Here is a 26,565-nt window from a genome sequence, read left to right on the forward strand (position 1 = left end):
AGACCACCGAGCTCCGACGTTAAAAATCGAGAGTCGAGCCGGCGACTATAAACCCTCCGAGCGGAAGACCGCCGAGCTCCGACGTTAAAAATCGAGAGTCGAGCCGGCGACTATAAACCCTCCGAGCGGAAGACCGTCGAGCTCCGACGTTAAATATCGAGAGTCAAGCCGGCAACTATAAACCCTCCGAGCGGAAGGCCATCGAGCTCCGACATTAAAAATCGAGAGTCGAGCCGGTGACTATAAACCCTCCGAGCGGAAGACCGTCGAGCTCCGTCGTTAAAAATCGAGAGTCGAGCCGGCGACTATAAACCCTCCGAGCGAAAGACCGTCGAGCTCCGACGTTAAATATCGAGAGTCGAGCCGGCGACTATAAACCCTCCGAGTGGAAGACCGTTGAGCTCCGACGTTAAATATCGAGAGTCGAGCCGGCGACTATAAACCCTCCGAGCGGAAGACCGTCGAGCTCCGACGTTAAAAATCGAGAGTCGAGCCGGCGACTATAAACCCTCCGAGCGGAAGACCGTCGAGCTCCGACGTTAAATATCGAGGGTCGAGCCGGCGACTATAAACCCTCCGAGCGGAAGACCGTCGAGCTCCGACGTTAAATATCGAGAGTCGAGCCGGCGACTATAAACCCTCCGAGCGGAAGACCGTCGAGCTCCGACGTTAAATATCGAGCGTCGAGCCGGCGACTATAAACCCTCCGAGCGGAAGACCGTCGAGCTCCGACGTTAAAAATCGAGAGTCGCGCCGGCGACTATAAACCCTCCGGCCGGAAGACCGTCGAGCTCCGACGTTAAATATCGAGAGTCGAGCCGGCGACTATAAACCCTCCGAGCGGAAGACCGTTGAGCTCCGACGTTAAATATCGAGAGTCGAGCCGGCGACTATAAACCCTCCGAGCGGAAGGTCGTCGAGCTCCGACGTTAAAAATCGAGATTCGAGCCGGCGACTATAAACCCTCCGAGCGAAAGACCGTCGAGCTCCAACGTTAAATATTGAGAGTCGAGCCGGCGACTATAAACCCTCCGAGCGGAAGACCGTCGAGCTCCGACGTTAAATATCGAGAGTCGAGCCGGCGACTATAAACCCTCCGAGCGGAAGACCGTCGAGATCCGACGTTAAAAATCGAGAGTCGAGCCGGTGAGTATAAACCCTCCGAGCGGAAGACCGTCGTGCTCTGACGTTAAAAATCGAGAGTCGAGCCGGCGATTATAAACTCTCCGAGCGGAAGACCGTCGAGCTCCGACGTTAAAAATCGAGAGTCAAGTCGGCGACTATAAACCCTCCCAGCGGAAGACCGTCGAGCTCCGACGTTAAAAATCGAGAGTCAAGCCGGCGACTATAAACCCTCCGAGCGGAAGACCGTCGAGCTCCGACGTTAAATATCGAGAGTCGAGCCGGCGACTGTAAACCCTTCGAGCGAAAGACCGTCGAGCTTCGACGTTAAATATCGAGAGTCGAGCCGGCGACTATAAACCCTCCGAGCGAAAGGTCGTCGAGCTCCGACGTTAAAAATCGAGAGTCGAGCCGGCGACTATAAACCCTCCGAGCGGATGACCGTCGAGCTCCGACGTTAAATATCGAGAGTCGAGCCGGCGACTATAATCCCTCTGAGCGGAGGACAAGGCTCGACGTTAAATATCGAGAGTCGAGCCGGCGACTATAAACCCTCCGAGCGGAAGGCCGTCGAGCTCTGACGTTAAAAATCGAGAGTCGAGCCGGTGACTATAAACCCTCCGAGCGGAAGACCGTCGAGCTCCGACGTTAAAAATTGAGAGTCGAGCCGCGACTATAAACCCTCCGAGCGGAAGACCGTCGAGCTCCGACGTTAAAAATCGAGAGTCGAGCCGGCGACTATAAACCCTCCGAGCGGAAGACATAAAGAGGGACTTTGTAAGTCAATTTGGACAATCGGTCAACTAACTAAAAGCACTTCGTAAATGTCCGGCGGAAATCCCGTTTGCAAAACCGGATATATTCAGTCGGGCGGACTAGCTATCCAAGTGATTTCGTAAAAATCCATTTCGAGCACGAGAAAGGTGGGAGGAAAGGCGAATGACAAGGAGAATTAAGGGAATACGAATGGTAGTTGGAAATCCGAGCGGCCAACATGCATGCTGATTAATAAATGAAAAAGCAAGCCAAAGGATAGCATTTAAGACCTTAAGGCCGAGCGCCTGAGTTACAAAAAAGTGACCGTTTTTAGCCGAGCGGCCGAATTACATATAAACTTCTATTCAAGATAATCGTAAAGATCCTTCGGGATGTTGTCAAGGAACGCCACTTGATCTGCGGCCGGGATGAGAGCAGAGTCGGGAAGAAGCCCCTTGGACTTCAAATATGTTGTGGTGGCGGTCATAGCAAGGTCAAAGGCAGTGTACATCCGTTCGCAGACTTTCTCTGAAAATGCGGCCGAACGGATGTAGTTTAGCCTCAGGGCTGCGACTCGGCCAGGCTCAACCTCTTGATATTCTTTGAAGGCCGCTTGGGAGGCGGCGAGGGACTCCTGCAGAGTTTTCAGCTCGTCCTTATGCTTAATTGCATCGACCGAGCGACCCGCCTTCTCCTTATCGAGCTGCTCCATCAGCTCTTTAACTTTTTGCTCCAGCCCCCGAGCCTCTACATTCTTCTTCTCCAGATCGGAGATAGCCGTGTTCTTCCGCTCGGTCGCTAGGCTTATCTTGCGATTCAGTGATTTATTCACGCGATCAAGTTTGGCCAGATTGTGAGCCTGGTCGGCCGTCTTCTTCCGTTCGGCCTCTAGCAGATCTTGGGTCTTTTTGAGCTCCTTCTGAAGCTCGGCATATGAAGGGCCTTGGGAAGGAGCGCCGCCCGAACTCCGTAGCCTTTTGAGCTCCTCGTCCACCATCGCAAGACGATTGGAGACAGTAATCTCCTGCACCCATCTCTGATAAAAGAAAAATTGTTAGTAGCCGATCGAAAAGAATGTGTAAAGGACTTGAGAAAATGCACTTACCCCGGTGGCCTGTTGCATGTGGCTATTGGCCAAGTTGCTGAGTGGAATCATCGCCACACGCGCCCGAGCGTCGGCCCACATTTTGGCTAAGGGCCCCTTCATTGTGATCATATGCTCGGGCGCGGTGGGTCGATCGGCCTCGGGCAGCAATTCTTCAGTCGGGAGGTGAAGTGAGACTCGGACAGTGCAGCGCCGACCGGGGGTCGTCTGGGCGGAAGCCGGAGAAGGAGCGGAAGCCGGCGCAGTAAACTGGGAAAGAATTGTAGAACGATGGACTTGGCGGGGAGCGGGCGGAAGGACGCTGACGGGAACGGCCTCAAGAGGGTCCGCAGACGCGTCAAGTTGGGAGGGAGTCCGATCGGACAAAATCGCCTCGATCTCTGGAGCTTTGCCTCGAGAAGCGGCGGTGACCCGCTCGGATGGATAGATCGCAGAAGTAGCCGAGCGAAGTGGCGTTTCCGCCCGGCGTCTTTTTTGTCAGAGGGGGCGCTTTGCTTCTTGCGCCGAGCCCTCCTCCCGAGCGGAAGGTTCTCGACTTGCAGTTGCGCCAGCCGCTGGCTCTGGGAGAGAAACCTGAGCGGCCGACTCCCTAGCATTTGTCCCACTCTCCCCCTCATTGGAGCCGACCGGTTGAATGCCCAATTGCTCCATTTCTTTGGCCGCCGCGGCTTCGAGCGCCGCCGCCTTCCTCTTCAAAATGTCAGCCATCACCGACTCCATGACAATGTTTACTGCGAAGGAAAGCAGAGAAAATCAGTTAGCAATTAAAACAAATGCACAAATTAAAATTCTTACCGAAGCCGCTCGGAAGGGGGGTCCTGATCGGACTCAGACCGAATATATACATCACCCCTTCAGGCAGGAACTTGTTGATGTCAAACCTCAGACCGGCCAGCATGTTGGCGGCATGAAGATAGTCAGTTCGGGTTTTGAACCTTTTGAGCTCTGGTGAGGTTGGTGGTCCGATCTGCCACTTCGTCAGGAAGGGGGCTCGCTCGGGAAGGCGAATATAAAAGTAAAATTCCTTCCAATGCTTATTGGAAGAAGGTAGTTTATTGAAGAAAACTAAACCGGGCCGAGCCTGGAACATGTAAGTGTCCGGCTCAGATTGTTTAGGGTAGTAGAAATAGTAGAAAACCTCCGGTCGGAGGGGAATGTTATGGATTTTGAATAGGACAACAACGCCGCATAGAAGGCGGAAAGTGTTGGGAACTAGGCTTCCGAGCGGAACGCCGAAAAAATTGCAGACGTCAATGATAAAGGGATGAATGGGGAGTCGCAGACCGGCAGTGAACTGGTCGCGGAAAACACAAAAGGCTCCGCGCGACAGTTTGTGTGGCAGAGCGGAGGGAGTGGGTAGGATAATTTCGAGGTCAGAAGGGATGTCAAAACTATCTATCAGAATGTCGGCGTCGCGCCGATCGAAGCGCGACTCCATGGTGGTATACCATGGGCCGAGGGCTTGGTCTTGTGACTGGGAAGAGCTAGCCATTGTCCGAGCGGACGAAATCAAAAAAGGAGAAGAAAGGTAGAGGATAGGAGAAAGAAGACAGCAAACAAAACGATGCCCCGAGAATCGAAACTCGGGAAAGAAATGCAGAGGAAACACAAGAAACAAAGAGAGAAAGAAGGAAAACCTTACAGAAAAGAAGGGGGATCGGCGAAGAACGCGGGATCACTGGAAAGGGAGAATCGGAGTCGCCGGAGCACTGAAAGCGCCGAAGCTTCTGGGCACGCGAGAGCAGAAATGCGGCGAAGGCGGAGAAAGCGAAGGCTTTATAGGGTTGAGCCCGAGCGGCCTCAACCGTCGGATTCAGGTCGCGAGAACCGAAGCACGCATCGGGCCGTCCATTTCAAATCGCCTCGGTCTCGTCGCCTGCGCCGCCGCCGCTGTACGATGACGGCAGCAACGCCACGTGGCATTCCACCACGGGAGAGCATTTAATAAGCGCCTTATCGAGGCACAGAGCGCGTGCTTGGCCTTAATGACGGAGATTGGCGCGAATTCCGAGGAGATCCGAGGGATAGGGGCGTTGACTGAGGCCGTAGTTAGCACCACATCGGCCGAGCGGAGGGTGGTTTCTTGGATGAGCCGCTCGGCTAAACAACCGTCCAGTCAGTCGGACTAATCGCCTCCTTCGACTAGACTTGAAGGGGAGGCAAGTGATCCGGTGGTAAGAACAGGGACCCCCCTCTCAGGGAAGTCAACGCCACGTGGAAGTCAAAGGGTCAACGGCCGACCGGAGAAGGGGAGACCGGTCGGCCAAACGGGGTCACATCGGAATCAAAAACAACCCGACGGGGAGTCGGGTCTCCGACGCTCATGGGAACGGGGTCGCCGGGCCGATCGGGGAGCCCGCTCGGCCGAAGGCCTAAAGTAGCATTACTGTGAACAGTCAGCAGAGCACACGACCGGGAATCTCCTGAGCGGACCAGCACATACGACCGGCCGGCCGTGAGAGGACTGCTGACCGGCCGGACGCTCGGCATGGGGTAAGAAGAGACAAAAGGACAAGGGAACAGCTTCTGACAGAGGATATACTCCACGACCAGGCCATACGCAGGATCTTAAGACAAAGGGTTCCACTGTCCCATCAGATATGTGCTCGGACTGTAGCAGTATGGTGTCAGGTAAGCTTTTCTGACAAGCACATACTGAGGTATGGGCTGAGGACACGTATTCGCCTCGGTATGTGTGCGTGAGCCCCTTCACTGCTCTATATAAGGAGCCTCACACTTCGCCGGAGGTACGTGTTCTTGGATATTTGAAACCACCTATTTGTTGTCCACTTGCCTAACTTGAGCGTCGGAGGATCATCGCCGGGAACCCCTTCCCGGCCCGATTTCCTTGCAGGTTCGCCGGAGGTCCACACGACCGGTTGAAGATCTACATCAGCAGTTTGGAGAGCACCACGTGCCCAGCGTCCGTTGATTCATTGTTCGGATAGGATCAAAGGGCAAATCTAAAACTAGAGACATTATAAAATTAGAGGTGAATACTCATCCAATGGGGCAAAAGGCAACGAAAAGTTAGGGCAAATCTAAAGTAAAAGTTAGTTTAAAAATAGTCGTTAACAAATTAGAGGTGAATAAAATTGAACGTTATAAAAGTAGTCACGATAAAACTAGGCAGTTTTAGAGTAGCTGTTGCAAATAACCCTTACAAACTAGTTGTTATAAAAATAAACCTTACAAACTAACGGTTATAAAACTAGTCGTTACAAATGCCTCTATATATTCATATATGGTAGCTAGAATCCTCCATTCTACTAACATTGTCTTTTCAACCACACTGATAGTATTCATTTATTTCAAATGTCTCACGATCTCAATCACTCTAAGTGTTCTATTCTTTGCGATCAGTTGAGAAATTTGTTGACAGATTCATATGATGACTTGGATCAAATGGCGTTGATGCTACTAGAACATGAAGAAATGAAAGTTTTAGCAGCTCAAAGTTCTTCCAGCAGAACTCATAGAAGGTATTTAAATCGAGATCGTGAAGTCGGACATTATCGCCTCTTGAATGATTACTTATTTGATTAGTCGATATATCCTAATGAAGTATTCCGATGGCAATTTCAAATGTGAAGAGATTTATTCCTTAGCATAGTCAATGTTTTGCGACATCATTCAAAATATTTTAAATGGAGGGTTGATGTAGTGGGAAGACATGGTTTGTCACCCCTTCAGGAATTCATGGCCGCTATCCATCAATTAACGTATGGATCCTCTGTCGACATTTGTGATGAATATCTACGCATGGGTGAAACAACTACTCTAGATTGTTTGGTCAACTTCTATCAGTGTGTGATTGAAGTATTTGGGTCACAATACTTAAGAAGATCTAATGTTTCTGACATCCAACATTTGCTTGAAATGTATGAATAGAGACAAGTCTTCCTTGGTATGTTGGATAGCTTTGATTGTATGCATTGGGAATAGAGAAATTGCCCTGTTCTTAGAAAGGATAATTTACTCGAGGTGATCATGGGGTCCCAACAATTGTCCTTGAAGTGGTTGCATCTATAGACTTGTGGATATGACATATTTTTTTTGGAATCGCAAGGTCATGTAACGATATCAATGTGCTTAACAAATCACCTTTATTCAATGAAGTTCTGCAAGGAAATGCACCAGAGATTAATTTTATAATAAATGACACACAATATACAAAAGAATACTATTTAACTGATGGGATTTACTTAGAATGAGCTATTTCATTAAGAGCTTTCGTGCTCCTAAGATTTCAAGAGAAAAATGTTCAAACAAAGACAAGAAGCTACAAAAAGGACATCAACCGAGCATTTAGAGTGCTTCAATCTCGTTAGGTAATAATCAAAGGTCCAGGACGATTTTGGTATAAGAATAACTTGAAGTATATCATGTATATGTGTATTATTTTGCATAACATGATTATTGAGAATGAGGGGATATAGTAAGTGATCCTGTCCGAGAGTCGAGGGTGACGGACGCTGGGGATGTGACACTCTTGTTGATCATGCGTGGACCTCCGATGAGACTAGCCTACAAGCACAAAAGCGTCAGTGCCGAGCCGGGAGAGGCAAGTAAATAAATGAAAGTGACAGCATAACTGTAGCTACAGTAGAATGAGCATACCTCCGTCGAAGCTTGGGGTCCTATATATAGGACTCTTGGGGGTGCGCGTGCACACTCCTCGAGGCATGCACGCATCTCAAAGCTCTCCCTTATTGGACATGTCAGAAAAGTGTATCTGACATCATACCTCAACGGCTCGAGCATATCCTGACAAGACAATGGAAGCTTCAGTCGTACGATTCTCTGCTTGATCATGCCGCCGACTATGTTGTCTGTCTACGACACGGATCTCGAGAAGGATACCAGTTGATCCTGCCTCTATCTGCTAGTGGGCCGAGCGGGTGGGCCACTCGGCCAGCTTTTGTATGCTAATGGGCCGAGTGGGGAGGCTGCTAGGCTAATTCTGCTGTCTGGGTCGAGCAGGACGACCGTTCGGCTACTTCCATTGTCCAGGTTTGTTGGGTTGGGTTTGCGCTTTAATGGCTGTGATCTGATCTGTGGTCAATCCAGATGTCCGCCCGAAACATGCCCAGCTGCTTGGCAAATGACTTGCCGGTCGGCGCCTGCTTTGGTGATAGTTTTGAGCGTCGGAAGCCCGGTGCGAGATCGAACTGTAATAACGTCGGACCGGCCACAACGTAGTCCGATCGGTAGATGTGTTTACCCGATCGGACGCTAGCCTGGAGTGTTGATCGCCTTGACTTTGACCTTTCACGTGGCATTGACCTCTCTGCGGGGTGGGGCCCGACCTTGTCACTGGATCACATGCCTCCCCCTCAAGTCTAGTCGAAGGAGGCGGCAAGTCCGACTGACTGGACAAGGTAGTCTGGTGATTGGTTGGCCGATCGACCAGTATGTTGGTTGGACCCCGACCGATCTATGTAGGACCAATATTCAAGGCTGCTCGGCGTTCTGAGGGTTTGCACTTTAGCGTCTTTGGTTGACTGCAAACCACGCGTGGTCAATGCTGACATAGTCCGAATCTCCTCAGAATTCATGCAAATCCCCCTCATTAAAGCAGAGCATACAACCACGTCTAATAATGGCGCCCAATAAATGTCGCCCTATGAAAGCGTGCCATATGTCACCGTCGCAGTTGCCGCATGTCCGAGGCGACAGATGTGGATGTGACGTTTGGCGGTTTGAATTCAACGACTGGATCTGCTCTCCGATTCCCGTGACTTAGATCGGACGGCTCCGATCGGTCGAGCCCAACCTTTATAAAGTCGTCGCGTCTTCCGTCTTCTCTTCCGATAGCTGTCGACGATTTTGTGCGTGCAACCAGTGCTCCGACGTCTCTGTGCTCTTCTCCCTCGACGACTTCTCCTTTTTGTAAGCTCCTTTAAAATTTCCCGTCGTCCAGTTCTTGTCATCCTTTTCTCCCCGCACCACTGTTCCGGAGTGTGTTTCGCATTTCTCCTTCCTTTCGTCTGTCGAGCTTTCTGTTTTTCGATTTTCCAGCGATGGCGAGCTCTTCTCAACCGTTCGACCCCGCTCCCGGTCTCTGGTACCATACCATGGAGACTCAGTTCGACTCGGGCGACGCTGCGAGCCTTATAAATGCTTTTAACCTTCCTTCTGACCATGAACTAATCTTGGCCTCCCCATCTGATCGGCCCAATGACCCGCCGACCGGCACAATCTGTTTCTTCCGAGACCAATTCATGGTCGGTCTTCGATTCCCCATCCATCCCTTCATAATCGAAGTCTGCAATTACTTCCGTGTCCCTCTTGCCTAGCTCCTCCCCAACTCATTTCGCCTGCTGTGCGGCGTGGTTGTGTTATTCCGAGTGCACAGAATTCCCTTAACCTCTCGGGTATTTCACTACTTTTATTATTCCAAGCAATCCAAGGTAGGCACCTACCTCTTCCAGTCCCAGGCCGGTCTAGTTTTTTTTCGATAAAATGTCAACTTCCAATAAACATTGGAAGGATTTATTTTTTCTATATATGACTCCCCAAGCGGCCGGGCTTTCGTACCAAGTGGCAGGTCAGACTTCCACCCCCACCATATCTGAAGAAATATAAGAGCCAGCCGGACTACCTCCACGCAGCTAACATGCTGGCTGACCTGAAATTTGACATCCACAAGCTGTTTCCAGAGGGGGTGATTTATATGTTTGGGCTGAGCCCCATCCGAACGAAACTCTCGAGCAGCATAAGTATGAAATTTCTCAGCCTTCTTCTCTTGAATCTAACTGATTCTTTCCTTCTTTCGCAGCTGACATCATGCTACACGCCCGATCAGCCAATCTGATGAAGCTGAAGAACGCCGAGATAGAGGCGGTGGCGGTGAAAGATATGGCGAGCCTCGGGCTGACTCCGGTCGGCTCTCATGAGGGCGAGAGCGAGGCGGCGCAAACTGAGGGAGGGGGCGCCACCGATCGGATTCCCCGCACTGACCCAACTGTAGACCCACTCCCTCCTGAGTCGCAGCCTGCCACCCAGGTCGAAGGCTCGGGGTCCTCTGATGAGGTTCCCCTATCCAGGCGCAAGAGACGCCGCACGACCACCCCGTCCCGTTCGGCTACTTCGGTAGTGCGTTCTCCCGAGCGGGGTGGTACCTCTTCTCCGGTTGTTCCCGAGACAGTTGAAGACATTTCCTCTGATCAGACTCCATCGCTTTCCGATTTGCCACCGGACTCGATTGCTGCCCACCCGATCGCGTCTCTCCCTCTAGCTTGGAGGAGGATTCTGCGATCTAGTATTCTCCCGGCCTCAGTCGGTCAATCCTCTGGTTCCACGGCGTCGACTCAATCAGGCCCGATCGACCGCCGATCCGTGACGGTCATTCTCCACCTCCCAATGGAGGAGTTCCTGGCGGCCAGCGATCAACCACAAACTCCCGAACATCAGATACTCATCCGAGGGCCGCTCGCCAAGGTTTGGGAGGAGGCCAGAGCACACGCCACAACAATGTCGCCCGGGCTGCTTGCCAACAGCGACCTGCAGATGTCCACGGGGGTATGTATGCAATGATCAATTCGTGGTTTTACCTCTGTTCAGTACTAACATTTTTCAGTTCGGCGGCAGTACTGGGTGGAGAGCGTGGTGATGTGCCGGCGCCTGACACTTGTGGAGGATGAGCTCAAGAAGCTCAAGATTTCTGGTGGAGCATCATAATCCCAGGGGCCCTTAATTGCCGAACTGCAGGCTGACCTGGCCAAAACTAGTAAACTTATGGAGGTCGAGCCAAAGAATCTGCCGATCAGGTCATTATGCTGGGCCAGCTCGAGTCCCAAGTAAAAACTTACGACCACAAGGATCGAGCTAGCCACCAACAGGAAGAACCGAGCCATAGCCGACCAGGAGATGAAAAACCAGGATGCTCGGAATCTGGCTCAGAAGCTCAAGGGGCTTGAAGACAATCTGATCGCCGAACGAGATGACCGATCGACCGAAGTGACTTCTCTCTGAGGTCAGCTGAAGACCCTCGAAGAAACTTTGGAGACCGCCCACTCTTCTCTGGTAACTTACCAGGCGAACGAGCTGACCCGCTTTGAGACCATGAAGCGGGCATACCTCCGCTCGGACCAATTCCTTGACAAGGCAGTCAAGCGGATCACCCGATCGTTTGAGCTGACCATTAATGCGACGCTTAGCCAGCTAAAGACAAATGACCACCTCTCTGAAGCCCTGTCCAATAGTGTCGTTAACCGCGTTCAACTCCTCGACTTCATACCTGACGAAGCTTTTGACTACATTGAGTGAGCGAGGAGTTTGTAGGAATTTTTTTTTTGCAAGTCTTGAATGTATCCTTGTTGTTCGGCGATGCCCTTCCTGTTAATGCAATGCATGCTCGCTCGTTGTAGCGCTGCTTCCCTTTTCCATGTTTGCGCGCAGTCTTCCCGACCGAGGGTAGTCATTAGTTATATAATCCCGAACGGACAACTCCTCGGCGGGTTTGAGCCACCATTCGACCTCAGGAATTTATCAGGTTTTTACCTTTGGGGTTTAAGGTTGTCGCTCGATCGTAGATGGAGACCTGAGTTTAACATCGTCGTTGGATGATTTGAAGAAGTCTCGGGTTTAAGGTTACCGCTCGACGGTCGACGTAGACCTGAGTTTAACGTCGCTGCTCGACGGTTCGATGGAGACTCGGGTTTAAGGTCGCCGCTTGACCGTCAGTGGAGACCTAGGTTTAACGTTGCCACTCGACGGTTCGATGGAGACTCGGGTTTATGGTCTTCGCTCGACCGTCGGTGGAGACTTGAGTTTAATGTCACCTCTCAACGGTTTGATGGAGACTCGGGTTTAAGGTCGCCGCTTGACCGTTGGTGGAGACCTGGGTTTAACGTCGTCGCTCGACGGTTTAATGGAAACTCGGGTTTAAGGTCGTCGCTCGACCGTTGGTGGAGACTTGGGTTTAACGTCGGCGCTCGACGATTCGATGGACACTCGGGTTTAAGGTCGTCGCTCGACCGTCAGTGGAGACCTGGGTTTAACTTCGCCGCTCGACGGTTCGATGGAGACTCGGGTTTAAGGTCGCCGCTCGACCGTCGGTGGAAACCTGGGTTTAACATCGCCGCTCAACGGTTCAATGGAGACTCGGGTTTAAGGTCGCCGCTCGACCGTCGGTGGAGACCTGGGCTTACGTCGCCGCTCGATGGTTCGATGGAGACTTGGGTTTATGGTCGCCGCTCGACCGTCGGTGGAGACCTGAGTTTAACATCGCCGCTCGACGATTTGATGAAGTCTCGGGTTTAAGTTCGCCGCTCGACCGTCAGTGGAGACCTGTGTTTAACGTCGCCACTCGATGATTTGATTAGTCGTTCGACATAAGCTTTGGCAACCTTTTGCTTTTGATTTCAGCCCTACACTCAAAGGGCGCAGGATAAAGAAAATACATTGATTACATCAGTGCACCTCTCATCCGGGCCTATATGGCTGGAGATGGTTTGCGCTCCACGGACGTTCTAATCACCGTCTGTCCTCATCCTCTAGGTAGTAGGCCCTCGTGCGGAGCTTTCCCACAATCCTGAAGGGTCCGACCCATGGAGCTTCCAACTTGGTGACGTTGCTGACCGACTTTACCTTCTTCCATACAAAGTCGCCAACCTGAAATGATCTTGGAATTACCTTTCGATTGTAATTCTGCCTCATCCTTTGTCGGTAAGCCATCAGCCGGACGACGACTTTAGCACGTGCCTCGTCCACCAAGTCCAGCTCCAAGAGTCTCCACTCGGCGTTGTCCTCGTCATAGTGTTTTATCCGGTCGGACTCTACTCCAACTTCAACGGAGACGACTGCTTCGCCGTCATACACCAAGTGAAAGGAGGTTGCTCCCGTTCCTTCTTTAGGGGTCATGCGGAGGGCCCACAGCACGCTGGGGAGTTCGTCGACCCAGCTTCCTATGACATGGTCGAGTCGAGCCCATAGGATTCGCAGGATCTCCCGATTGGTGACTTCTGCCTACCCATTACTCTGAGGATATGCTACCAAGGTGAAGGTCTGCTGGATGTCATACCCCTCGCACCATTACCTAATTTCTTGACCAATGAACTGTCTCCCGTTGTCCGAGACGAGCCAACGGGGGATGCCGAATCGGTAAATGATGTGCTGCTAGATGAACTTCTTAACCATCTGTTCGGTTATCCTGGCCAACGACTCGGTTTCAACCCACTTGGAGAAATAGTCGACCGCGACAAGCAGGAACTTCCGCTGACCTATCGCCATTGGGAAGGGTCCCACGATATCCATGTCCCATTGGTCGAATGAGCAAGACATAGTAGACGCTTTCATTTCCTCGGTCGGTCGGTGCGAGAAGGTGTGATACTTTTGATAGGACAAGCAGGTGGCGACTGTCCGAGTGGCGACTTTCTGAGCGGCGTCCTCCTGGAGGGTTGGCCAGAAGTATCCAGCCAGGAGGATCTTCCTTGCTAATGAGCGGTCGCCTGGGTGTCCGTCACAGGATCCTTGATGCACCTCTCGTAGTATGTAATCGGCGTATTCCGATCCAACGCACTTGAGCAGAGGCCTAGTGAAGGCTCTTTTGTAAAGTTGGTCCCCGATCAGAGTGAACCAACCAGCTCTTTTCCTCAGTAAGTTGACGTCTTCCCGATCGGAGGGTGTAGCTCCTGATCACAGAAATTCTACCAGCGCCATTCTCTAGTCGCTTGGGAAGGTGAGCCCCTCCATCCAATCAATGTGGGCTACCAGGGACACCTTCTCGATCGACTATGATATGACGATCAGAGATAGAGAGCTGGCCAGTTTGGCCAATTCGTCTGCTGCTTGATTCTCCGCTCGGGGGATCTTTTGTATGATTGCCTCCTGAAAGTTGGCCTTCAGCTTTTCGAAGACTTTTACGTAGAGCCTGAGACGCGTGGTGGTTATCTCGAACGTCCCGATCAACTGCTAAGCGGCTAACTGTGAATCTGAGTGTATGAGGACTCGGATAGCTCCGACGTGCCAAGCGGCCTGTAGGCCAGCTAAGAGTGCCTCGTACTCGGCTTCATTATTGGTCGCCCGGTAGTTTAGCCGAACGGATAACTGCATCCGCTCTTCTTGGGCGGAGATCAGCAGTATTCCGATTCCACTCCCCTGCCGAGTGGCCGACCCATCTACATATGTCTTCCAGACAACTTCTGGTTCAGGATTCTATACCTCAGTGACGAAATCTGCCATGCAATGTGCTTTGATGGTCGTTCGGTGTTGATACTTGATGTTGAACTCGCTGAGCTTCGTCGTCCATTTGATCAACTGGTCGGATACCTCTGGGTTAAGAAGGACTCTTCCCAAAGGACTATTGGTCATCACAATGATTGTGTGCGCGAGGAAGTATGGACAGAGCCTCCGAGCGGCGAGCACCAACGCATAGGCCAATTTCTCAAGACCGGTGTAGTGAGACTCAGCATCCTTTAAAATATGGCTCAGAAAGCACACAGGCTGCTCATCACCATTTTACCTAACTAGTGCCGAATCGACCGCATGCTCGGTTGAGGACAAATAAATACGAAGCGGCTCGCCGACAACAAGCCTAGCGAGCACGGGCAACGAGTTGAGATACTGTTTAAGATCCTTGATGCTCGGTTGCATGCCTCGTCCCACTGAAACTTGGTGGCTCGGTGCAGTATCTTGAAAAATGATAGGCTCTGGTCGGATGACTTGGAGATGAACCGCGATAGGGCAGTTATCCGCCCGGTGAGACGCTGGACTTCCTTTAGATTTCTGGGCGGCGACATATCTTGCAGTGCTTTCACTTTATTCGGGTTCGCTTCAATGTCCCGATCGGTAACTATGTAGCCCAGGAGACGTCCACTCCTTGCGCCGAACAGATACTTGTTTGGATTTAACTTGATCCCATATGTCCTCAGCGTCTGACACGTCTCCTTGATATCGGCGCAGAGATGAGTAGCTCGGAGGGATTTGATCAGAATGTCATCGACATATACCTCTATGTTGCGGCCTATCTGCCGCTGGAAGACTTTGTTCATCAGTTTCTGATAGGTAGAGCCGGCGTTCTTCAGTCCGAACGATATGACATTGTAGCAGTAGGTTCCATCAGCCATGATAAAGCTGACCTTCTCCTGATCTTCCTGGGCGAGCGACACTTGATGATACCCTTGGTAAGCATCCAGCATGCATATCAATTCGCACCCGGCAGTTGAATCTACCATTTGATCGATTCGGGGCAGAGGATAAAAGTCCTTCGGGCACGCCTTATTGAGGTCTCTGAAGTCGATGCAGGCTCTCCACTTATTCCCGAGCTTGGAGATCAGCACCACATTTGCAAACCAGCTCGGGAATTGAACCTCCCGGATGTGGCCAGGCTCCAGGAGCTTTTCTATCTATGCTTGGATGATTACATTCTGTTCGACATTGAAGTTCCTCTTCCTCTGCTTCACCGGCTGAGCGTCTGGTCGGATATGGAGTTCGTGCTGTGCAACTTTAGGAGAGATCCCAGGAGCTCGTGTGTCGACCACGCGAAGACATCGTGGTTCCGCCGAAGACACTCGATCAGCTTAGCTTTCTGCTCAGCCTTCAGATCGGCAGCTATGAAGGTAGTAGCTTCCGCTCGGCTTGGGTGGATTTGCACCTCTTCCTTCTCTTCGTAAATCAAGGTAGGAGGTTTTTCAGTTATGGTGCTAACCTCTAGCCGGGGAGTCCTCCGGGCGGACTTGGCCTCCGTCTTAACCATCTCGACGTAGCATCGTTGAGCGACCAACTGATCACCCTTTACCTCTCCTACCCGATCTTCTACCGGGAACTTAATTTTCTGGCAGAAGGTCGAGACGACCACTCTGAATTCATTGAGGGTCGGTCGACCCAAAATGACGTTATTGGTCGAGGCGGCGTCTACCACGATGAAGTTTGTGGCCCTCGTCCTTCGGAGCGACTCCTTCCCAAGTGATATGGCCAACTTGATTTGGCCGATCGGCTGGACCTCATTGCCAGTGAACCCGTACAGTGGGGTTGTCATTGGCAGCAGCTCGCTCCGGTCGATTTGGAGTTGATCAAACGTCTTCTTGAAGATGATATTGACCGAGCTGCTTGTGTCAACGAATACACGGTGAATGGTATAGTTTGCAATATACCGCTCGGATAATGAGGGAGTCGTCATGCGGCACTTCAACTCCTTCGAGATCTTTGGGGCCGAAGATGATCTCGGGCACGCTCACATTCTCCCTGCTGTAGCCAATGGCGTGGATCTCCAGCCACCGAGCGTATGATTTTCGGACTCGATTTGGAGTCTCCGCTGGTCGGTCCGCCAGCTATAATGTTGATCTCGCCTCGTGCCACGTTGCTCCTGTTCTCCTCCTCCCGAGCGGATGGTCTGCTTCATTCACGTGCGGTTCGGTCGGGCTCGGTGCTTCTTCGATGGGGTTGCTGCGATGATCTCCTTACTTCCTCTCGTCGTTCGGCGTCGTGGTGCCCATGTCACCGGTCAGGAGAGGGAGACTGGTGGCGATAACTTCTGGGCGTCGGTTGGGTGACCAAATTGAATCCGCGACAGTTGCGGGTGTTGTGAGTTGTTGACTGGTGGAAGAAACAGAACATAGGGGTTCATACCTTTCCTTTCGGTTTTGGACGCTCAGCGGCAACATGCTGAACTGCATGAGGCCTTGCTTCCTGTGTAGCCACGCCCCTTCAGCTCGGGGTCCTCGTGGTGGCTGATGGCTGATTGGCGGCTTCCGTTCAGTCGGCGCCGATGATTCGGACAACGTTTCCTTCCTCCTCGCCGCCTAGGCCTCTTCCACGTTTATGTATTCGTTGGCCTTCTTCAGCATGTGGTCATAGTCTCGAGGTGGCTTTTGGATGAGAGACTGAAAGAAATCTTCGTCCACGAGCCCTTGGGTGAACGTGTTCATCATGGTCTCGGACGAGACCGATGGGATGCCCATGGCCACCTGATTGAAGCGTTGGATGCACACTCGAAGGGGCTCTCTGGGGGCCTTACTTCATGGAGAACAAACTGACGCTCGTCTTTTGGTATCGTCTGCTGCTTGCGATGTGGTGCAAGAAGGCTGTTCGGAAGTCCTTGAAGCTTTGGATGGACCCGTCCGGCAGCCTTCTGAACCATCGTTGTGTCGAGCCGGAGAGCGTGGTGAGGAAGACTCGACACTTGACTCCCTCTGTATACCGATGAAGAGTGGCAGCGTTATCGAACTTATCAAGATGGTCGTCCGGGTCGGTCGACCCATTATATTCTCTGATCGCCAAAGGAGCATAGTGCCTTAGTAGTGGATCTTGTAGGATTGCCTCGGAGAATTGACGGTTGACCCGCTCGGGTGACGAATCAGCTCGGGGCACCTTGCCTTTCCTTGCGTCCCGCACGGGTGCTTAATCTGAAGAAGAGTCCCTTCCTTGATGGACTTGAGCAATCTCGGAGGGCTTTTGAAACAAAGCTCGGTGGAACGGAATAGGCACGGGCGGAGCCTCCCCGTGAGTGTCAGTCAACCCTTTATTCTGCCCCCAGATAGATAATTGCTCCGGTCGATCTTCATGGGCCGCTCGGCCTCCCGAGGCCGATGTTGCTTGTTGAGCCAGCCGATCGGCTAGCACTCTTTGCTGTTGCCGCTCGACTAATTTTGCCGCTTGCGATTGCACAAGTGCGTCAAGCTCCTCTTGAGTGAGTGCCACCGTGTGAAGTCGTCTAGCTTCTTTCATTCTCTCGGTTCGGATGCAGGTTAGATCCCCACATACGACACCAAATTTGATCCTATTCGAGAGTCGAGGGTGATGGAAGTTGGGGATGTGACGCTCCTGTTGACCGTGCGTGGACCTCCGATGAGACTAGCCTGCAAGCACAAAAGCGTCAGTGCCGAGCTAGGGAATGGTTCCCCGGCGATGGCCCTCCGACGCTCAAGTTAGATCTCCGACAAAAGCAATAGACAAGTAAAGAAATGAAAGTGGCAGCGTAACTGTAGCTACGGTAGAATGAGCATACCTCCGTCGAAGGTTGGGGTCCTATATATAGGGCTCTCGGGGGTGCGCGTGCACGCTCCTCGAGGCGTGCACGCATCTCACAGCTCTCCCTTGTTGGATGTGTCAGAAAAGTGTACCTGACACCATACCTCAACAACCTGAGCATATCCTGACAAGATAGTGGAAGCTTCCGTCGTACGATTCTCTGCTTGATCATGTCGCCGACCATGCTGTCTGTCTACGACACGGGTCTCGAGGAGGATACCAATTAATCATGCCTCTGTCTACTAGTGGGCCGAGCGGGTGGGCCACTCGGCTAATTCTGCTGTCTGGGTCAAGAGGGACAACCGTTCGGCTACTTTCATTGTCCAGGTTTGCTGGGTCGGGTTTGCGCTTTGATGGCTGTGATCCAGATGTCCGCCCGGCACATGCCCAGCTGCTCGGCAAATGACTTGCCGGTCGCCGCCTGCTTTGGTGATAGTTTTGAGCGTCAGAAGCCCGGTGCGAGACCAGCTATAATAACGTTGGACCGGTCATTCCCTAGTCTGATTGGCAGATGGGGTTACTCGATCGGACGCTAACCCGAGGTGTTGACCGCCTTGACTTTGACCTTCCACGTGACATTGACCTTCCACGTGACATTGACCTCTCTGTGGGACGGGGCCCGACCTTGTCACTGGATTAGTAAGCAATTGGTCAAATGATGAAGAAGATCCTAAGAGTTCAAAGAATACCTTCAAATAAACTGCGAGCTACGTGATAATCAAATACATCATCAGTTTTGAACTGACTTCGTTAAGCATATTTAAACATGCTACAAGTGCGATCAGTAAAAGATTATTTTATAAATTATTTGTAATAATTTATTATTTAATATTGTATTTCTTATTTTTTAATGTTGTGACTATTATCAATTAATTAAGGTTTTTTTTAATATTTACATAACTCAAATAAATTTCTTTGTGTTCTTGGTGGAATTAACTTGTAAAAAAAAGTTATTTCACTACTTTTAATTGCTATGAAAGTTCAAGGTTAATGGCATTAATTCAATCATGATTAACAAGACATCACTTCTTTCCTATCAACTTAGCATTTGGGTAATCAATCATCTAAACTACATCTTATTGTTTGTTGAGATCCATGTATGTGGATTATTCTCTATAACCATTAGGAAAATCTGCAGTCGTACTCTCTGATGACTGCTGGATTATCATAATACTCTGCTTGTTTATATTATATCTTTCTTTAAAACTGTTTCTTTAAGTCATTTTTTCTGCTTGTTATTGATCTGACTTTTTTTATAGGACTGAAACTGCCTTTGGGTGGTTTTTCCTATTCTACTTGGTAAGTCTTTTGTTTACTCGATTTTATACTTTACCATTTGTTTAAGGTAATCAGCAAAGGGAACGTTAGGAGGTGTCAACTCTTGTAGTCTTCTGAATAAAATGAAATACTTGTGCAAGCTCTTGTTGGAGTTTTGACAGTAGTTCTTTGATTCTTTCAGCCAAAGAAACAGAAGAATTTATTTGATTCTTTTATATGTTCATTTTGTTTTCAGCAAGTATACAGGTACTTCAGAGGCAGTGGGAAAGAAGCAGAGATGAAGAGGGAGCCTGCTCGAGGAGGTCTGGTACTAAGAAACTTCAGTGTGATGCAATGGTAAAATACTTAAAACAACAAATAAGAGGATCAAAATTCAAATAGAGATCTGCCTCCGAGTTGAGTAGTGAGTTTTTTACTGTAATATCTCATAATTTTGCAAGAATTCAGAGATTTCCTAGGTAAATCATTCATTTTGATGACAATAATTTGAAACTACTACATTGTTATATAATACACATCCTTCAATCCTCTGAAGATGTATCAATCATAGAGAGTAGAGTTGGGAAGAAGGCCAGATTCCAATATAATTTCATATGCCCATAGCTCTGTTATAAAGATTGTTTACAATCAAGAACGTTTACCGATCACTTGATCACCCTAAAACAAATAAGATGCTAATGAATATAGGAAACAAACAGTGTGAAGAACACTAATACAAATGTGGATCGCCTGTATCAACCGATTCTCGAGTTATCCCGGCCGAATACTAGAGTGGTAGCCCAATTGACGGCTACGTAAAATCTGTTCCTCCAACTCACCACGCGAGTCAAATAGGCCGAACGCCATATGAACCAGCTGACGAACCCTGCCATCGAGAGACCCTTTGCATCCTATTTGATATGTCAGTTTTATGATGCACAACAATTAGTTTCAGTCTAAGGCTTTGTGCTTAAGAAAGAATATGGATTTGATTCTACCTTGTTCTGCCTTAGATCGACTAAGGCTTTGTAGCGCCCGACCGATGCCATGCTCCCCAAATGCTTGTAGACGAAAGGATCTCCTAGAGGAACCTCTTTGGCACAATAAGCTTTCCCGGCATTCGTCTTACCGATCTGATTGAATAAGTTAGCTAAGTACTTGCCTTCCCTCTCTGCAACCTATTTGACATACCACACAATTGTCATAATTTTTAACATCAAACTGATGGACGAGCTGAAGTATCAGAAGTTGGGACTGACCTGAGCCAGAGCAGGAAGAACTGGCTTCCCTGTTTGTTCAAGGAAGCCAGCACAATCCCCAAGTGCAAAAACATCTTCCGCCGAGGGAACTCGAAGCCATTGATCGACACCGATCCTGCATTCATAAATCGCCATGTTTGTTCTCAACATGATTCCGAAACAGAATTGAGCAGCACAATTCAATGCCACACTAACCTTCCTCCAGGGGATTGGGGAAAGTTGAGAGATTTTATAAACTGAGAAGGCCCAACTCCAGTCGACCAGACCAGGAGACCATAAGGAACGCTTGTTCCATCGTTAAGGTGGATCACTTCCGGAAGCACCTCTTTGACGACGCCGCGCACGAGGCGAACTCCAGACTGGAGAAGAATGCACACAAATTGTTCGACGATTAGCCACGCTCGCAAACAAGGAGAAAAATGGCACTTGCTAGCATCTACATTACCCTTGTCAAGTGATTCGTTGCATATTGCCTCAAGCTAATATCGAACGACGACAGTATCTCATTTGCCTGCTCAAGAAACCATCAAGCCTCGTCAAGCTAAGTGATTCGCCTGGTTTTATCTTGAAGGAAAAGGAAGAAGCATGATGTTGAACTTGAAGGGTTCACCTCGATGAGAGTGACTCGAATGTAGTCCTTCACATGCGAATACCTTTCGCGCACATCTTTCATGATGAAATCGCTGAGTTCACCGCTGAATTCTACTCCGGTCGGGCCGCCGCCTACGACGACGCAGTGCAGAAGTCGCTTCTTCTCGTCCTCGGATATGCCTGCACATTCCACACGAAAACACAGTGATGATCGGAACTTGGAGGAAATTCGCTAAGAGCAGATGCAGATGCCACTTGCCGGGGGATTCGGAGAGCATCAGGTTCAAGAGAAGCTTCCTTCGGATTTCTTGAGCATGGTTAACCTCGCGGAGAAACATGGCGTTCTCTTTGACTCCTTTGATGTTAAAGGTCAGAGGGTCCGCACCGGCTGCGATGACCAGCTTGTCGTATGCGACTCTGAAGCGGTGCGGGGAATGAGGCGGCTGCCCGTCGCCGGGAACGGACTCACAGTACACCTGCAAACGGCTGAAACAGTCAGCGCAAGTCGAGCGAGTCGCCGTCGGATATGGTGTAGAGGAGTGGTTGAGCTGGTTGCCTCGTGTTTGTCGGTGTCGATGCCGGTGCAGGAGGCGAGGTAGAAGTAGGAGTCGGGGGATCTGGCGAGGGCGGACTGGATCCGGCTGACCGGCTCGGCGACGGAGCGGAACTCGAGCGTCCCGACGCAGGTGGAGGCCAGCAGAGGCGTGAAGACCATGTGGTTCCTGGGGGAGATGCACACGATGTCGTAAAGATTCGCGTCCAGGCCTTTGAAGAACCGGCAGCCGGCCCAGCCGGTGCCGAGGACCACCACCCTGGGTTTCTGGCCGGGCTTGGTGGCCTCCAGCCCCGGCAGTCTCTCGTCGCCTTCGTCCGCGAAGTCGTCTTTTCGGGCGGCGGCCGCGGCCGAGGCCGAGGGGGATTGGGAGTGCGGCGTGTGGCTGATGGCTCTGCTCTCGTCTCCGAAGACGCCGGCTCTTCTAATCGGAGACAAGTGGCGAGCTCCATTGAGCAGAGTGTGGTACGGTTGGCCGGAGGGAACCCCGGCGCGGAAGAGCGTTTCCGGTCTGTAGTGCATGCCTCCGGCGGCCGTTCTGCTTCGTGACTGGCTCAATGCAGCCTTCGCAATCTTAGAAAAAGCCATGTTCTGCATCGATCTACATAAACAAAGTTGTGATTTTGACCGCGTTGAGGAAGAATCAAGAACAAACATATAAAAACTAGAGATTGAACTCCAAGAAATTGGGAGAACTCCAATAAAAACTGCAAATTTGGCATCCTTACCTGAATGAGATGCAGATCACAAGGGGACGAAGCTTGAGCCTGAGCTTGCCGATGAAGAACAGTCGGCAACTTCACACAGTCGCAGAATTGAGAATAGGGCAAACTATACATATATATTTATAGTAATGGTTTTTTTTAAAAAACAAAAGGAGAAAAAAAAAATCTTGACTTACTATTCAAGAAAGAACGAGTTTTGAAAGGACAAATAAAAATAATTAAAAATGTGTTTTTTATTTATTATGCTATAACTTGTAAAAATAGAATTTGAATTTAAACTTCAATTCAATTCAATTCAATGTATTATGCTCTCTTTTTGTTGGCAGAGAATTTTTATAATGATTTAAAAAATTGGGAAGAAAAGGAAAAAAAATAAAGAGGGAAATTAAAAGAATGAAGTGCACGTTTTGTTGAAGGAATTAAGTGAAGCTTTGAATTGTCCACCGTCAAGGATGGGTTGGGCACAGCAAATAATATTAATAAAATAATAAATACTAAGAATCTTAACCTAAAAAATGAGTTTTAGTTTGTATCTACATGGAATGGAATGAAATGAAATGAGATGTGTTTTGAGGTTTTTGGTCTTATTTTCCAAAGCTCTATAGAAATGTGCGAGGAGAGGTGCAAAAATGGTATTTCCCTAAGAATTTTTTCTACGAGAAGAGCTTTAGAAAATTCTTTCCAAAGAAATTTATGCCCAAACTATGAAAATACTTTATTCAAAGATCTTTTAACCTGACTCGAGTTGAAGAGACTTATTCAATGGTGATGTCAAGTTTTATTATCTCAAATCTTAGGGTTGCTTTTATTTAAATAAATGGGAGTTACATTTTTTTATATAAATAAATGTTATTAGGGTAATTGGTCTAGTTATGAATGCACATGTCTATCATTTCGTTTCCTAAGAAATAGGTGAAAAAAGAAAAACCAAGACAACAACAACACCAAGATACACGGCAGACGCCAAGATTGACTGACTGCCAACCAATTCAAACGAAATTGGAACACGACCATTTTTGCCCAATTTTTTCTTTGTTTCCATGTTTTTATTTTCCTTCTTCCTGGTTTCGCGGAAGGTGTTTCGTTTGAGTGGCAGTTAAAGTCTGGGACCCACCAAAACAGTTGGAAAAGAGCGAGAGTTTTTAATATAATTTTTCCAAATCACTTTTGATTTTTTTACAAAAATCAAAAGGACATTGTTTTTTTTTAATCACGACTTCTCATTTTAATTTTTTTTTAATGAAAATTGAAAGGGCATGCTGTTTCTTTTTTTTTTAATATTATTTTCGTCCTAAATTCTAAACGGGTCGGATGCATGGTAAGACTTATTGTTCGAGTTGTAGTAATTACAAACCGTAAATACTACACATGTTTTAATAATTATGATTTTTATAGTTGCTGTAACATAAATATTAGAGGAGTAGATCTAATTCGTAACAATTATAATTTTATAATTACTATAGTAAATGAATCATAATCATTATAATGTGAATATTTTTTAACATATTAAATATGTACTATAATAGTTATAAAATAGTGATTGTTATAACATATTTACCAACTATAAAATTATAATTGTTTCAACCGCTCACATTTAGATTAAAAATTTAGATAGGAAAGCGATCATTTTAGTGGCCTCTTCAAGAGGACTCACACATTCTAAAAGAGGATAAATATTCATGGACCAATTGTGACAGACATCTAGGGGTGTAAATGAACCAAGTCACTTGTAAGCTATTCGAAAATCGATTCGATAAAAGCTTGTTTGAGCTCGTTTAATTTGGCTCGTCAAGATAAATAAGTCGAGCTCAAACTTCACAATACTCGGCTCGTTAGCTCGTGAACACATTCGTTAAGCTCATGAATCAATTTTTAAATAAAAATAATAATAATTTTGATATTAAATTTATAGATTTTACACTCTATTTATGAAAAATATAGATAAATATATTAAATTTATTTATTAGAATAAAATTATAAATTTTAATAATAATATTATAATTTTATCTAAATATATAAGTTAGTTTTTAATGAATATTTAAATTTATAATTTATATTTATTAAACTCGTTTAGGTTCGATAAAAGTTCGAATAAGCTCATGAGCCATAAATATATTCGTTAAATAAAATTTGAGCTTGACTCGATTATAAACGATCCAAGCTCAAATATTCAAGAGTTTGACTCAGCTCGACTCGATTACATCCCTATAGACATCCATATAAATACAAATTGTGCCAACTCATAAAAGCTATAATTATACATAATTGAAATCATTATCTTATCGACTCCTCTAATATGATACATCGTCTTAAAATAAATAAATTACGGGAGGACATTTATCCTTACACAGGATCAGTGGCGGATCAGACAAAAAATTTAGAGGGGTGCTCAAAGAAGACATCCTCTATAAGAATTTTTAAAGAGATAACACCAAAAACAAAAAACTGCATCTTTTGATATACTGTACTCTAACTATGAAATTTTTTTAAACCAAACAACTTGGAAATATGCTCTTTACTAAATTGTCTTAGGGATAACTATGACCAAATGGTTGACAAGATCCTCTAATCAAATATTTTCTTCAAATCTGATCTCTAATAGAAATATCAAATTCATTAATTGGTTTGCGTAGCCCTGGGTCACTAACAACATCATCCGGGTTGAATTCAACGTGAGAATATTTTTTCTTACTATTTTCTTCCATTGAATTCTTAGAAGACTCAATACTTCGTTTTAAAATTTTCTCCAAAACATATGTCAATTTCTCAAAATTATTAATTTATGCAATCAACATAACAATTAAGTATTACCAAGAATAAATCATGAAATTAGAAATTAGATTAAATAAGGAACAGAATTCACCTAAAATTGAAGAGATTTTGCTTGTTGTGGAGGACCATCGGCGTCGACAGTGGCAGCGGTGTCGACGGAACAGGTGAACCGCGAACAGTAGTGGCGTCACTGGCGTGAGGTATCGACGAAGTGAAGAGGCGACAAAGATAAGGACAACGGTTTGAGGAGATCGAAGAGGGGGAAATAATGAGATCTTTTAGTGTGATTAGGGTTTTTAATTTGAAGAAAAAAGGGTTGGCTTAGAAAAAAAAAGATTCGGCTGCTAAAAAGTTTCTGGAAAATTATCAGGAACGAGAAAGAAAGAAAACAAAAGCCGCGGCCAAAAGTTCAGGAATGAGAAAGAAAGAAAATTGCTGTCGGCTGGAAAAAAGTTCGTGAATGAGAAAGGAAAGGGAAAAGTGTTTTTAATGACACTTTTGAGAAAAAGTCCATTAAATTTAAAAAAATTAAAAGTATACCCTTTATTTGTTAATCATAATTATATTATTATTATTATTTATTTCCAAAAGCAAGGGGTGTTTCCGTACCCCCTCGCGCCCCCTGCGTCCGCCATTGCACAGGATCTTTTCCATTATAAAATTATAAATTGAGTGAGATATTTTATACCAGAAATTATTGTAGTAACCATGCATGTACCAATATTATCGTACACACTTTTTTTTATTAAAAAAAATCAAGTGAGTTATTCCTTTATTAGAAAAAAATAGGCACGCCATTCGTATGGAGCAAAAATAATTGTGTGGAAATTGAAGCATGAGGAAAGTAATTGATGAGACTTTGGAGAACATGGACATGCATTAAATTATACTGATTTGCATGTGCCACCGTCAGAAAAGACACGACATCGAAAACGTTTCCCACTTGAACTGTTAATAAGTCGTGTAAAATTGCAAGCGACTTTGAATGGACTTATAAAAAAAAATCTAAAGATCTACTTATTTTAACGGCTCCTAATATTAATTTTATAGATATAAAAAAAAGATAAATATAAATATATAGATTATAAATATATAATGAAATAAATGTTAGATCGTCACAATCAATTTTTACTATTACGTTAAAGATGTCATATGTTAATCATCTAAATTACATCCAAGGATGATTTATATTTTTAAAAGTTTATAGGTGCTGTTGAAGTATAAATAAATACGAGTGTAATGCTTGCAAATAGCCACCTAATTGTAAATGAACTTGATGAACAAGCTTACCATTTGATTCGTTTAAATCGTGTTAATGCTTATGTATGAAGAAGTAAAGCTATAAGATAAAATAAATAATACAAAAAATACCCAAAAGGGCGATTGATATAATAAAAAGACGATCAATAGCAAATGATTGTCTTCTATTGTAGGGTTATTATCACAATTCGA

General features: G+C 47.4%; 2 protein-coding genes across 2 annotated transcripts; both read right to left on the reverse strand.

The window, feature by feature from the left end:
- Positions 1-12,463: 12,463 nt before the first annotated feature.
- Positions 12,464-12,850, reverse strand: LOC121995451. The gene has a single exon (XM_042549187.1). It carries the CDS (start codon positions 12,848-12,850, stop codon positions 12,464-12,466), a length of 387 nt encoding a protein of 128 aa, XP_042405121.1.
- A 6,960-nt stretch (positions 12,851-19,810) lies between these two features.
- LOC121998547 (internal alternative NAD(P)H-ubiquinone oxidoreductase A1, mitochondrial-like) lies at positions 19,811-22,479 on the reverse strand. Its single transcript, XM_042553514.1, has 9 exons — positions 22,345-22,479; positions 21,620-22,217; positions 21,323-21,539; positions 21,083-21,243; positions 20,918-20,983; positions 20,668-20,831; positions 20,473-20,587; positions 20,212-20,391; positions 19,811-20,124 (listed from the first exon to the last, which is right to left on the reverse strand). The coding sequence occupies exons 2-9, from the start codon at positions 22,211-22,213 to the stop codon at positions 19,969-19,971; spliced, it is 1,653 nt and encodes a 550-aa protein (XP_042409448.1). The 5' UTR covers positions 22,214-22,217; positions 22,345-22,479; the 3' UTR covers positions 19,811-19,968.
- Positions 22,480-26,565: the final 4,086 nt, after the last annotated feature.

The sequence above is a fragment of the Zingiber officinale genome, chromosome 6A (genome assembly GCF_018446385.1).
Source record: "Zingiber officinale cultivar Zhangliang chromosome 6A, Zo_v1.1, whole genome shotgun sequence".
Taxonomy (NCBI): Eukaryota; Viridiplantae; Streptophyta; class Magnoliopsida; order Zingiberales; family Zingiberaceae; genus Zingiber; species Zingiber officinale.

What these genes read in the sequence shown, in the direction of transcription:
- LOC121998547 (XM_042553514.1), bottom strand. Translation starts at nt 22,213, where the DNA reads ATGCAGAACATGGCTTTTTCTAAGATTGCGAAGGCTGCATTGAGCCAG. An exon ending in GATGCTCTCCGAATCCCCCG is followed by an intron (nt 21,244 to 21,322) that starts GCAAGTGGCATC and finishes TGGAATGTGCAG; the next exon opens with GCATATCCGAGGACGAGAAG. An exon ending in TTCTTCCTGCTCTGGCTCAG is followed by an intron (nt 20,392 to 20,472) that starts GTCAGTCCCAAC and finishes TATGTCAAATAG; the next exon opens with GTTGCAGAGAGGGAAGGCAA.
- LOC121995451 (XM_042549187.1), bottom strand. Translation starts at nt 12,850, where the DNA reads ATGACCCCTAAAGAAGGAACGGGAGCAACCTCCTTTCACTTGGTGTAT.